Genomic DNA, 13,989 nt, shown 5'->3' on the forward strand with positions numbered 1-13,989 from the left:
ATTGAATTAAACGACCATAGTTTGAGTGGGGTCCCACCTGAGCTGCACCTGGGACTTGTGCGGGCCTTTGTTGGCCAGCTCCATGGAGATGTGCTCCAGCTCGGCCTGACTCAGGCTCAAAGTGGACGAGTTCTCGTCCACCATTGTCCAGTCGCCATCCACCACTGAGCTGGTCTCTGTGAGGTCTGTGGCCGAGCCGATGCTGTACTCCTCGACTAGAAAGCGCAGTGAGTGAAAGATTAAGTTCAGCTTAAGCGGATGAAAACAAAAGAAGGGAATAACTGTTAAAGTTTTATTACCTTTGTTGGTGAGCAATGACAGGAAGGCCTCATGAGTCTGTGGTGAGTGCTGGTTCGAGTGAGCAGAAGAGGCTGTGTCCATGTCTTTGGGTCTCTGCTCAAGCCCGTCCATCCAGGTGTGGTTGTCAGGAGCTGTCGGGGGCGGTGCCGTGTCCATGTCGTTGTTCAGCAGGCTGTCTGCTGACTGTGACTTCAACAACCGTGGGCTCAGCACTGAAAACAACAACGAAAAACAGCAAGAATTACAGCGATGAAGCCAGTGATGGCATGTAAGGATTAAATTGTCAGTAGTATGCAAACTGGGGCACCATACTGGATGGATATTCAACCATCACCTTTAAATATTTAAAGTAATAATTGATTTCTCTGTAAACGTTCCTGTTCTTCACTCACCTGTACGGCACCGTCCATTCTTCAGTGGTGAGCTGAGGTTTCCCACAGGAATGACAGGGAACGGCCAGAGGAAGTCCTTATGGAGCTTCTTCAGCGCCAATACAAAATCATCAACTCGGGCCACGCGGTTTCGCTCGCGACATAACCAGCCGATGAGTTCGAAGCCCAGCTGAGCGGAAAAGCATCCCAGATCACGAAGGCGCACCTGCTCCAGGAGGTGACGGGCGTGGCGCCACAGCATCATGTCGATATACATGTTCTCTGCACACTCCACATCCCGACTGGCGGGAGGATGCAACAGAGGGAAAAGACAGGAATAGTTAGATGAGCAGAGCACATTCTGAACAAACTGCAGTACTAGTGTCCACTTTTATGCAAAATAATGTGCAGGTACCCTTTAGCAGAAGATCCAGAAGGCATACTGAAGGTCTTCTGCAGGTTGAACTTTCCTGCGGTGACCGAGTCGGCCGACTGAGACAAGCTGATGCTGCGATTTCTAAAGAACTCGAAACCTCCAGTTGAGCTGGGTTCCTGAACACAGAAACACGTTTGAAGCTTACCAGTTTAAAGTTTATAAAAAGCGCTTTTCATGGGCATGTAGTCAGAAAGAGCTGTGCAATATGTGAACAGGAGATAGTTTATTTTCTATTTTTTGTATACTTAGGATCACAGTATAAGCAGAAGTATCAATCAGTAATCATTTGTAATCACAGAATAAAACAAATAAATAAAACAGGAAGAGACAATAAAAGATCATTAAAGGACAGTCAGTGAATTTAAGACAGAATAAAGATAAAACCGTACGAGGTTGGTGCCCTTGCTTGAAGCCAGACAGACTGACAGTCACTGTCTTTCTGTAACATTTTCAGCTCCTCACCTGAGTAGTGGGGGTTGGGGGCGGAGTCTCCATCTCCCCTGAACCAATGGCTTTGAGGAATCTGATCATGTGCCGGCAGAGGTCCCACTTGCCCTGCTCGAGAGCCGTGTTGAAGAGAAGAGTGGCGTGCTGTCTGCTCACTGCTGGAACCTCCATATTCTTTATGGAGGAGGAGAAAAAGAGGAACGCCTGAGACTTTGAGGATCTTTTAAAGATCTTGGAAAAATAAATTAGACTCTTTTCCAAAGATTTTCAAGGGTGAAAATGCAAATAATCTCTGCCATTATAAAGTTAACTGAAGTGGGGAATGCAGAATATGGTAATATGAGCTGTTGACTCCGCTCGTTACCTGCAGTATAATCAAATAGGAGGCCGCTGTGTCCAGATCCTGAGCCATGAGACACTCCTCAAACAGATCTTTGGGGTTTCCCACGGCTGCAAACAGGTAGTTCCACAGGGCGTACTCGGTCTTCCTGGCGCAGTGGACGATGGTCTGGAGGAACAGGGGGAACTCTGTGATGAACTTTGCAACGGTGGGAAGCAGCGGGTCGGGTATGGGCTCCCGCGACGTTGCCTCTTCTTCCAGCACTACATGAACCATCAGCTCCATGACATGGGGGAAGTAGGGGAGGGAGGCACATGACTGAGCCAGCATCAAAGCCTTGAAAGGAAACAGTAAAGAAAGGAATAAGTTCTCTCATATATTAACATCGCACACACGACCGTTTCACTGACTATCAATATTTTCATACCTGAATTTCTTGGTAATTCAAACTAATTCACACAAACTTGAAAAGAAAGTTTCTCAGAGCTTTGTCATCATCATGCCCTGATCATCATCATCATCGTGATCAGTGCCTTTTGGTCTTTATTTAAAGTTTTCCTGAACAAAATTGCAAACGGAAAAAAAGTAGGGTTTAACCTTTTCATTTAAACGTATTCCAGTATCAAATATCTCATCTTAAATTGCCTTATCTGTTCTTAAAAATGCAGTGCTGGAAGCCTCATTTCTTTTCTTTGTCCCCCCCCCCCCTCTCCATCGTCACTCCAGAGTAAACACCTGGGAAAGTTACACCTTTTCTGGCTTCCTCTTTGGCGACAAGTATCTCAGTTTCTTCAGACTTGGATTTCGAGGTTCTTTTTGCTCAGGGTAAGAACATTACGAGGCTAATGTGATTACAGTATGGACCTGTGTTATCGCTTACAAAGAATGTAGTCAAAACTACTCCAAGCAAAGCAAAACCCTTATAAAAATAAGCAGATATGTTGAGCCAGGTTGCTCCAAGTACCTGTTCACCCAGGTTGCGAACCAGCAGCTGTCTCAGTATGTGGTGGAGGTAGATCTGTGAGGTCCTCTCTACTGTGCAGTAGGGAAACAGTGCCTCCAGTGGCTCTGAGGATCCCTGCATCCCGTCGTAGAGCACAGTCTCATTGGTTGCCCCCAGTACGAGGGCATCCTCGAACAGCACGGCCAAAGGGTAGATGTTGATGTGGAAGGGCAGCATTATGCGTCTGGAGAGGAAGGAGTGGGGTTTGCGATGGTCTCGGGGGAAAAGTGGCAGCCACACTTTCATGCCCGCTTCTCCACAGGACAACCAAAGAGCCTCCAGCAGATGGCGCTTTTTCTTGTTGGATCGACAGGTGGTCCAAACATTCTCCACACACTGGGCCAACACGACAGGGGGACAAAATGGGAGCTAGTGGGGGGAAAAAAAGCAAAGCTGTTATGAGGGGATGCCTAAAATTCAGTTTTAGTGGTGTGAGGTCTGATTTCTGTTTGCATGGATATCAGTATTATTAGAACATTTTGCATGCAAAGATATCAGTGTGAACTCACCAGCTTCTTGTTGACAGCAGCCGTGTCTTTCTCTCGCACTTGCGGTCCTGAACGGTCCCGCTGTAGCATGATCAACTGGCCAGCCAGATTTAACATAATGCTCTCTGCCATGCAGGCCTGACACACACACACACACACACACACACACACACACACACACACACACACACACACACGAGGCATTATTAAAACACCTGTAGTTACAGATCGGCGGTTGCTGTATGCTACTGTGTTCCTGCACTACCTGCTGCGGGGCTTTTAATGTGATGCCAGTCTCGGTGCGCACAGACGTGAGAGTGACAGACACCACAAGGGCTGGATGAGGGATGTAACGGGACATCGACACCTCCTGCAGCAGCTCCACACTGGCTGTCGGGTTTGGACTGGAATGATAATAATAATCAGGAGCTTAATGAAAGAAGACTGATGCACGGGAAAGAAAATAATCCAAGAATGCAAAGAAAAGAGCTGAAAACCATACAACGATTCTACATTTTCTACTGTGACAGCTTCACGTTAAAAGGATTTTTCTGTTTAACCAGTTCAAGGCCGGCAGTCATGAAGTGGTCACAGGAAAGCAACATCTCAAGAATCATTCATTATAGTTTTTTGTTTCATTTGTAAGAATAATTTTCATCATATTTGACATTTTTATAAAATTTTGTTAAGACTCGCATATAATTTCCTGAATAAGAGCCGAGCAACCTTGACTCTGACCACTGTATTCCAAACAAATTCTGAAATCCAAATAAACCGACGTATCAAATCTGTGGGAATTCTCTCAAGGCGTTCCAGATATATAACCTTCATGAAAAGTGATGAATGAACAGCTGAAAGCAGGACCCAACAACATAAGGCCCTCCATCCATAACGGTCACTGGCACAAAAACTGATTTGTTCGGGAGCTGGATAAAACCTGCCCAGCGTAACACCAACAGATGACGTTCTTCTCCGGAAACGGTTAATTTGTGATGTAAAGACTGGAGTCGTGTGTGTACAGAAGCCCACCTGTCGTTCTTCCTCTCTATACTATAAAGACAGATGGAGCAGTCAGCTCTGAAGAGTATGACCATGTCTCTGAAGACATTGAGCAGCAGAGTGTCAGAATGTAGCTTAGTAACTGAAGCAAAGGCATTGTCCAGGTTGGATGAGCGTTGATAGAGTCTCAACTACAGAGAGACCACAGACGGAGACATCAAAATTAAAGACAGGCATTAGATCAGACAAAAAAACCAAAGGGATTTTTGACACGGTGGTATTATAGGTGGTGCTTCAGTCTCACCTGCTCCTGCTGGTCTATAAAATTGTAACAGGCCACCACCACAAAGTCATTCCACCAAGCCAGACCTCCTGTGACTGTCATGTTCTGCTCCTGCAGAAAAAAGCAACAACACATTTATCAGGTACTGTCCAACAAAAACACTTTTGTGCACAAATTCATTTTTTTAAACAGACTGTTATTCTAATTTTATTTTCAACTGCATTTTTAGAGCTTTTGCATGGAATAGCTTTCCCCACGCACATACGCACAAACAATATATGGACAAAAGTACTGAACCACCAATAAACACACTTATAGAAGCTGTCTGGATCTGGAAACCCACACTGTGAAGCTCCTGACACACAGTTGTTGTGCTGATGTTAATGCCAGAGGAGGTTTGCAGCTCTGCAGTTATTGAGTCAGCAGAGTGGCTTTTACACACTATGCGTCTAGGCAGCACTTAGCGACCCTGCTCTATGACTTCATGTGGTCTGTCACTTTGTGGTTGAGTTGCTGTGGTTCCTAAATGCTTCCACCTTTCAGTAACACCACTTACTGTGGATATGTGCGTTGGAGGAAATGTCACAAACTGGCTTATTACATCAGTGGCATCCTATTACAGCCCCACACTGAAATTCAGTGAACTCTTTAGGACGACCCATTCTCTCACAAATGCTCGTGAAGGCAGACTGCATGGCTAGGTGTGTATTCATATTCACAAAAAAAAAATGAAGTTACAAGTTATTCCTGGCACATTTGTCTTGGTTACAGTGGCAGTATTTTCAACGTGTGGACAAAATAAAAGTATCTTAGAGCTCAGATGAGGTTCTTCCGTCATTGACCACCTATTGATCACTGCACCAAAGTCATCTATTAAGGTGTCAACATACCTGAGTGATATTCCCAAACAGCTTCCATTTCCTTGTAAACAAGGAGTAGTGTGCAAAGCCTCGCCTCCCTGCTACAGCCATGCACTGGCCTGCTGTGTCTATGGCTGCAAACTTTACAAACATACACAGACGTCGGTAAGATACACCAAACACCAATTTCAAGTGTTGACACAGAAAACGAGCAACTCCATAAAACTAAAAACAGCTCTCACTGGTTTTGCTACCAGTGTGATGACATTTTTTTAAAGCTAAGTTGAGCTTGTTTATAGAGCTTTACATCATATAAAAATGAGCTTTGGAGGCCAGAGGCAACCAAGCCAAAACTTTCCACATAAAAAGAGGACTATACTTCACATTTATCTTCTTCTGCATGTAAAACAAGCTTACTTTATAAAAACTGAATGCATGCATTTATTTATCAAACATCACTGAGATCAACATTAAAGTCAAACACACACACACACACACACACACACACACACACACACTTACCCGTATAGGCCAGTTGCTCTCTAGGTATGTGCTGTGAATCTAGAGGACAAATAAAATTCAATTTAAAAAAAATGAAATGACAACGAGCTAAATTTTAGATTTACTGAACTTGACAGACACACACAGGCCACTTCAAGCTACTCAGTTTATTTGCGTCTGTCTTTCATAATCCAGAAATGACTGCAGTTTCTGTGCACTAACTTATTCTTGATAATGACATACAGGAAGTTTGCAGAGCAGCAAGAGGAAGCACATCCTTACCTGGACCACGTGCCAGTGCTTGTGTCCCAGTAAAGTGCTGAGTCCCTGAGAGAGAGAGGAGTCGGGGTTGGGGGGCGGGTGCAGCGGGCTGCCGTCGCGCGGGTGTAAGTGTGTGTGTGGGTGTGTGTCAGAGTTGCTATGGATCTGTGTGGGGTCACCGCAGGTCAGGTAGAGGCGGTCTTCACCATGGAGTAACACCTGCTCCTGGTTACTCTGCAACAGCCAAGAAAGGAGCATAAATGCAGGGCATGGCGCGTGTGTGCGGTGATGCTTCCATCAGCACCGTGCATCTTCTCACCGTGCAGGGGTTGACTGTGAGGGCGCTCTTAATGAAGTGGAACTGCAGTATGCCAGCCTGCAAAGCGCTGGAGTTAGGAGGTGCAACCATCTCCACATCCTGCTCCTCTTGTCTTCTCCTCTCCTGTTTGTGAGGGAGCACCCATAGGTGGTAGCCTTCTGCACCCCAGCTCTAGAAAGGGGCAAAGTGCAAGATTCAGCATACAAAAAAAAAAGTTTTCACCTCTATTACAAATAAAGACTTTTATTTTGATTTTTTCACTCTTAAAACAAACGTCTACATACCATAGAGCTGATTTTAAGGGGGTCTTTCTTGGTACCATCAGATCGATGTCTAAAGGGAGCAAACACACAAAAATCATTACAAACGAACACGCTGTATGAATGTAGCAGGGCCGCATCTGTGCCTTCACTCACATGAAGTCCTCTCCCAGAGTGCAGATGAGGTGAGCTCCGAAGACGCTCCACAGCGACAGGCCGCCGCACTCCCACGTAACCATGACAACGCTGCAGTCAGGTGACCAGCAGATTAGTTTGACAGGGCCCGTCTTGTTGTAGATGTCTGAAAAGGCAAAGAATGCACAGAAATTACAACACTTCTGTTTTACTGTTGTATTGGACTTTTTCTTTTTCTATTTTATTTATGCACCAAGTTCTGTTGTGTTTTCATTTTTATACATAATGAGGAGCAAAATCTGTGAATGGCATCACGTTGGGTGACATCAAAAGAGCAATACTGTTGATTCTGCACAAACACTTTGTGCTTTTCTAGATTCACTGGGATTTTAACAAACATGTGATGACAGTCGACTGAATGTGCAGAAAGGCCACTGCAGGTAAAACTGTGCCACATTTGGCTCTTGTAGATAAAAACATTTATAGAAAATCAGAATGATATTACCTAATGGTAACCTAATGAGGGCTTAGTTTGTAGAATGTGATGCAACTGGGATAATATTACAGGAGCTGCTATTTAATTAAAGAGGAGGAGAATTGCATGACACACCTTGCCTCAAACTCTGCAGGAGTTTAAAGTAAGGTGTCTTTACGCTAAGCTCTTAACTACAAAGCAAGAGGAAGACACCAGCCATTTTCATTGTTTAAACAGCCATGGGTCTATAAGGCAATTCAGCCACTAGGGTGAGCTATGGCTTTGGACCACAAATCCAACAAAAGTGATGCAGGATATCAGATACACAAAGAGAAAGACAGAAAGCTGAAGGAATGTACATTACATCCTGTAAAAGGATGCTAAGTGGAGCTAAGCTAAGATGAAAAAGGAGTAAAAAAAGCAAGACACAAGAATTGAGGGTAAAATGAGGATACCTGGGTAGTGTTTTGGAGTGAGCTCCAGTTTGTGGGAGAGCTGCATCGACCCTGTTGTGGTGTCGATCATGTACACCAGCACCGAGCCGCTGCAATGACAACACACGCATTTCAACCAGCGTAACATGCTGTGTAAGATGAGAGGAACTGCATGAAACGTCACGGCCTAGCTACAATTCTGTGCTGTGAGCTTCCGCCAGCATGTTTGTGCATCTCTAACATGAGACAAACATACATGAAAACAATTAAAACAGCAACACAAGCTCAGCATCTGTACTGTATGTGAATGCCATTAAACACAGATGCTTAAAAATTGGATTTCTGCAGTTGCTCCCTGCCGATATTTTGCTTAAGCTTGTTTTCAAATATGTGAAGACTTTAGTAAAACATTTGTACTTTATACATTTCCAATCTTTTGAAAAATAAAGTACAAAACAGTGTAGAAAATAGTGTCCGAAACATGGTGAAGGGGAGAAGGAAGCAGCATGGAGAGAAATTCCTGCCAACCTGGCGTTATTGCTCTGCGTGAGGAGTTCCTGACGAGTACACACTACTTAGCCTCAGCAAACACAAACTGACAGATTCTCACACTGGACACACACACACACCACACTGACAACAACCTCTCTGTACCACACACACACACATTCAACAAACACACCCAAGATCGCTTTCCAGCACTGCCCTGTAAACGATGTAGGGAGACGGCGAGAGAGGGAGACGTTTGCAGAGACATGTACCTGGCGCAGCCAAAGGCCATCAGCCTGTACTTGTTGTTGACAGCCACACAGGTGCCATCAGTCACATCCGCTGCCCAGACACCCTGCAACTGCTGGACAAACACAAGAAGCCTTCTTGAATAACAGGTAACAGTAAAATGATGCAGACTGTCAAAAAAAGAAAAGATAACAAATCTGAGAGTAAAGCACATCATCACTCGATTGGTCACAATTTGTATCTGACATTTCTGTCTTGATGTTAAAAATCAACACCCACTGTCTATTTTCCAGCCAAAATATTAACTGTAAACTGAGATGCAAGAAAATGTTTTTCCTGATGGTCATTACGGTCTTCACCGTGCCAAGAACACTAAAAGCCGCAAGCTCTGTAACTGAGTCATTACCGCAATATTATTAATAACATTTTGTTCTGGCTTTGTGTGTACTTGAACATGTTGCATTATTAGTGTGCATAATTGCTCTCTGGAAGTACTGCTGTGCATCTCCTGCATGGTGAAAAAGCAAGTATATCGGAGTTTCTGACAGTAAATCAGGAAGGGACCAATTCCTGCCACTATTAAAAATGTATATCTTGGAAAATAAATAAATAAATAACTAAAATGATAAAAAATAAATGGTATTCAAAACTTTCCACACAAACAAATTAGGTCCATAATCAGACACTTTTTGCAGCTTTGCCTCTGTACATCACCACCACAATCAATATGTAATTAAAGTGCAGATTTTAAGCTTTAATTCAAAGAGTTTCACAGAAATTTTGCATTTGTTCAAAATTAGAGGCGTTTTTATACAGTTTCAGCTTTTCAGAGGCTCATAATAAATTGGACAATTGACTGAAAAGCAGTTTTAAAACCAGGTTCTTATTCAAAACAAAGCAGACAAAGGAGAGAAGAGTGTGAGATGGTGATCCATCAGCTCACATCATTTTAAATGTGGTGGCTACAGTGTTACAGCATGTATGGGAGCCAGTGGAGCGGGCTCACTAGTATTTATTGATGATGTAACGGTTTATAGAAGTAGCAGGAAGAACTCTGAAGTGTACATGGCTATACTCTCTGCTCAGATTCAGCCAAATGCTGCAAAACAGACAAAGCTTCACAGTGCACATGGATAATGACCCAAAGAATATCTGTCACCTGATCTCACTCGAGTATAGCAGCTTTTCAGTTACTGAAGATAAAACTGAACGCAGGGAGCTTCACAAACACCTGAAGGTGACTGCAGAAAAGGCCAAGCAGAGCATCTCCAGGGAGCAAACAACACTTTCTATGTCCATGTTTTCGAGACTTTAGGCAGTCATTGACTGAAAATGATTTTCATGCAAGTAATAACACAACCTCTATTTAAAATTACGCTAGTTTGTCCAATAAACTCGAATGTGTAAATGTGTATAAAAAATGGCCATAATTGCTAAATAGTCAATATAAAGGTTTCGTAAAACCCTTTGAATTGAAGCTGAAAGTGTGCACTTCAATCACATAGTGACTGTCTGATTGAAAAGCTACACAAGCAAAACTACAAAAAAAAAAAAAAAAAAGAAGAAGAAGAAATTCTGAACTTTATATCCTGAAACAAGCCGTTCTAGTCTACTAAAAGCCAACCAGAGCACTCAATTGATTTGCAGAATAAAAAGCATGGTTATCTTCACAAAACAGAGAAATCATTATGCTGTTAGTGATTTGGCTGCATGAAATAGGGCTCATAGTGTTCCCATCATCGTGGTGTCAGGTGTCCTGTAATAATAAATTGGCTATTTAATGCCATAACAACAGCAGTTTTCACACATGCACTGCAGCCTTGAGCATTTCTGAGTGGAACGCTATGTGAGAAAGCAAAGGTCTGACTCTGTCGTCTTGGACATTTAATGGCCCTTACGCTGCCAGCTCCCTACTATAAGGTCTGTGTAATGTGATTTTGCCCATGTGAAAATAGAGCAGGTAATTATTCAAGAATTCACTGCGGACGGGTGGATGGCATGTGGCCGGCCTGCAGCACCCTCGCTTAAACCAAACATAGTTTGAGCAGTGAGAACAGATCTGACACAAACCGCCTCCTGCTGTGTACTGCACATAAACAAAGGGCCAACTGCGCACAATGTCTCGACTACGATTATTACGCCGTTGTGGAAAATGACTAATTCAACTGTTTTGACCGTCTGTGTGCTTTAACGTGACCAGTGCGTGTCTGTGAGCATCCTTACGTCTGCAGTGATGGTGTTGCTCAGTGGGGTGATAAAGCCCAGGCGTCCGTCACTCAGTACGACAGCAAAGCCATCCAGGGTCACACAGTACTCCATACAGCGGATATGAACCCCCTCCAGGTCCAGAGAAGGGCCACCTAAATACACAGGGAGGGAGAACTTCTTTTATAAGATAACATTTTCCCGGCTGAAAAGCTACTGTAGGCTGATTTTGTTTTAATGTTACTCTGTTGTATTTGAGCAGAGTGCATTGATCTTTTAACCTCGAGCAGACTGCAGGTCCAATGAGAAGGGGATTGTAGTAAGGCAGATGGCCTTGCGTCCATTGCTGCCGAGCCCATCCCAATGCAGCACATGGAGATAACCGTCTGCGGTACACACCAGCAAATCCTCCTGGAGGGACTGCAGGCTAGTGGGAAGAAGTTTTTAAAAAAAGTAAATATTAATCAAAGGAACAGGGGAAAAAAAGAAGTTAGTAAAAGAAAGCGGGGGGAGCTAGGTAGGCAGGGTAGAAACAACATAACAAGACAGAAAACAGTGGGCTATTCATCATCCAGCTGTGCCCCGTGTGAAGACTGAAAGTTTTACTGGGCAGCTGTGATGAGGCCATGTTGCTGCTAGTGCCAAGTCTCCCTATCTTTTAACACACAAGAGAACAAACAACAGTGTGTTTGTGTGGGTAAAGTACTTCATTGTATCCTAAAAAAAAAAAAAAAAAAAAAAAGGGGTAAGAGGTTTAACACAGAGGAAGGCACGACGACAACAACAGCCGAGAGTGAGCAAGTGGAAAAATGAAGGGAAGCAAAGGCTTTAAGCACAGTGGACTGACACTGTGGAGGAGGCAACGTCTTTTACTGCAGCTTCACGCAGCAGGAGACACCCACTCATCTCCTGCACAATCAAGCTGTGCCTGTGAAATGCCAACAGAGCGCTCTAATTCAGATGACTACCCCGTAATCTCTGTCGAGCACAGACAGCGGAGGAGAAATGGCAGATGAACACGGAACAATACAAACAAAAACAAAAAGGCGGACAAAACGAAACAGTAAAAGTTCTTGTCACTCATTAAACGTCAAACACGTCAAGCTCCAGGACATGTGGGTTATAGCTGGAACAAAGACAGAAACTAAAACAACACAAAACTCAAACCACCATAGAGCAGAAAGCAATTGTATTAGACTGGCTCCATCGTTCTAGTGCCTCCCCTCACTTTGCGTGTCCAGGGAGCTACACTAACTATACATTTTGGAAAATAGTCTTGAGCAATATTTCTCTGCGATTTCTGAAGATCAAAGTTCTTCTTTTTACATTGGCTGCTTTTTCACTCATTTTCAGTCCACTCCTTACCTGATCAGTTTTACAGGAATGTTTCTTTATTTGTTGTTGTTCATTAAGCCGCTCAACACTGACCTATCATTTAAGCATAAATGGCCTCTAACTGAAAGGATAAACCAGTGTTGTTTCTCCACAAACAACTGAGCAAAGAACTCATTTTCGATTTTAACACGTTGACACGCATAAAATCTCATTTTTCCACCAACAAGAGTATTTGCAAGCGCCATTAACCGCAAAGTTGGCATATCTTGAAGTGGTTTGCAGAACGTGCCCTTTGGTTGGTCCATCTACTGTTCACTGAAGCCTCATTGGAAATGGGTGGCTACCAGGAAAACATTCTTAAGGAAGAGAAACAGGAAGAAAGGCTGAAGTATGCCAAGTTACACAAGAACTGGACATGAACTGAAAATGAATGGCACCAGGTCTTTTTTGGGTGATTAATCCTAATTTGAAATTTTTTGGTTCAGATCATCACCAATATTTACAGATGAGGTCAGGAAAGAGTGCATCTACAGTCATGGTTTGGGGCTGCATTTCAGTCAGTGCTGTTGGAGATTTAATCTAAATTGATAGAAGAATAAAAATACCATCAGATATTGATCCACCATGCAATTGCCATCTGGAATGCTTCTGATTAGCAACTGTTCATATGTAAAAACATACTTAAATGGAAAAAACAAACAAAAAAAAAACACACACTGTGGATCATTGTAAGTCATAGGTCGGCCTCCCCAGAGCCCAGACCTTAAGATTACTGAAGTAGTGTCAGGTCATCTTGACAGAACAGAACAAAAAGGCAGCCAACATCCAACGAAGAGATTTGAATGTCCTTCAAGAAGCCTGGAGAACTATTCCTGAAGACAACTTAAAGAAATTACAAGAAAGCTTGACTAAGAGAGTTCAGACTACGTTGAAGAATAAAGGAGGTCACACCAAATACTGACATACAGTCTGAGGAGAACTCTACAAACCACATTTTTGTACTTGTTTTAAACAATCACAGCACCCATTTCCCCCAAGAGTTTTGCCCAGTACTCTAAACGTGCTGGCCATTTCATTAATATATGCTAAAAGCTTTTACAGTAACATTGATGAAATCATGTGCTTTGATCACTGAACTTTCACTGTATAGTGTAAATTCAGTCACACTTTTTAATCAATTAATTTGTTGATTGTTTTCTTGATTTATTCATTGCATCACAAAGTCCTGATGATTTATTGATTAGACTTTAACATTTTAAACGTGAAAGATTTACATTTGTTTTTCTACAAATATAGTGAGGTCATTAGGTAATTTTCCCTGTTATTCGAGGCTAACGCAGAGTAAAATGACTGGAAATGGATCCGTCTTCACACTGATATAAACATGTAAAAAATAAAAAAAATTTACAAGCCCTATTTGCCTAATTTTTACAAATGAGTTTGAGCCATTTAAATGAACTTCAGGTTGTCTGACATAATCAAAGACCTAATTAATGGAATAAAAACAGTTCACACTCGTTAAAATGCAACAGGCAAAACAGAAACGTTACATCTGGAGAGAAAGCACAGTCAACAAACCTATAATGGAAAAAACAAAACAAAAAAACTAATGATGGATTCTCATCACACAATTTGCATCTTTAAAACACCTTGTGATGATCTGAATACAAACTATCCAGAAAACATAAGAGTCTGATTTGAATTAATTATGTCTTCTTTGCTTTAATCAGTTAGCTCATCTGTCACTCACTCCTCCCTCTCATTCATTTTTGCCAATTCATGCATTTCCTCTCTGTGGG

The 13,989-nt window shown here is 42.8% G+C and overlaps 1 protein-coding gene across 2 annotated transcripts in view; it reads right to left on the minus strand.

Annotated features, from left to right (window-relative positions):
- ric1 (RIC1 homolog, RAB6A GEF complex partner 1) overlaps positions 1 to 13,989 on the minus strand; it is a 51,979-nt gene that overhangs the window by 10,619 nt on the left and 27,371 nt on the right. The window contains exons 5-25 of one of the 2 annotated variants that reach the window (XM_014339805.2): positions 11,137 to 11,282; positions 10,874 to 11,010; positions 8,674 to 8,762; positions 7,934 to 8,022; positions 7,025 to 7,169; positions 6,893 to 6,941; positions 6,609 to 6,779; positions 6,311 to 6,523; positions 6,050 to 6,088; positions 5,558 to 5,668; positions 4,689 to 4,778; positions 4,415 to 4,575; positions 3,651 to 3,789; positions 3,407 to 3,523; positions 2,859 to 3,266; positions 1,919 to 2,230; positions 1,570 to 1,728; positions 1,087 to 1,223; positions 693 to 973; positions 300 to 512; positions 38 to 215 (exon numbers count right to left, since the gene is read on the minus strand). In XM_014339805.2, the coding sequence (XP_014195291.1) occupies positions 38 to 215; positions 300 to 512; positions 693 to 973; positions 1,087 to 1,223; positions 1,570 to 1,728; positions 1,919 to 2,230; positions 2,859 to 3,266; positions 3,407 to 3,523; positions 3,651 to 3,789; positions 4,415 to 4,575; positions 4,689 to 4,778; positions 5,558 to 5,668; positions 6,050 to 6,088; positions 6,311 to 6,523; positions 6,609 to 6,779; positions 6,893 to 6,941; positions 7,025 to 7,169; positions 7,934 to 8,022; positions 8,674 to 8,762; positions 10,874 to 11,010; positions 11,137 to 11,282 (3,384 nt within the window). Of the gene's footprint in view, positions 1 to 37; positions 216 to 299; positions 513 to 692; positions 974 to 1,086; positions 1,224 to 1,569; positions 1,729 to 1,918; positions 2,231 to 2,858; positions 3,267 to 3,406; positions 3,524 to 3,650; positions 3,790 to 4,414; positions 4,576 to 4,688; positions 4,779 to 5,557; positions 5,669 to 6,049; positions 6,089 to 6,310; positions 6,524 to 6,608; positions 6,780 to 6,892; positions 6,942 to 7,024; positions 7,170 to 7,933; positions 8,023 to 8,673; positions 8,766 to 10,873; positions 11,011 to 11,136; positions 11,283 to 13,989 lie in introns of both variants that reach the window. The other variant, XM_014339804.2, reaches the window with a different exon arrangement.

The sequence above is a fragment of the Haplochromis burtoni genome, unplaced genomic scaffold, assembly GCF_018398535.1.
Source record: "Haplochromis burtoni strain Fernald_Lab_line unplaced genomic scaffold, NCSU_Asbu1 Contig_72, whole genome shotgun sequence".
Lineage (NCBI taxonomy): Eukaryota > Metazoa > Chordata > Actinopteri > Cichliformes > Cichlidae > Haplochromis > Haplochromis burtoni.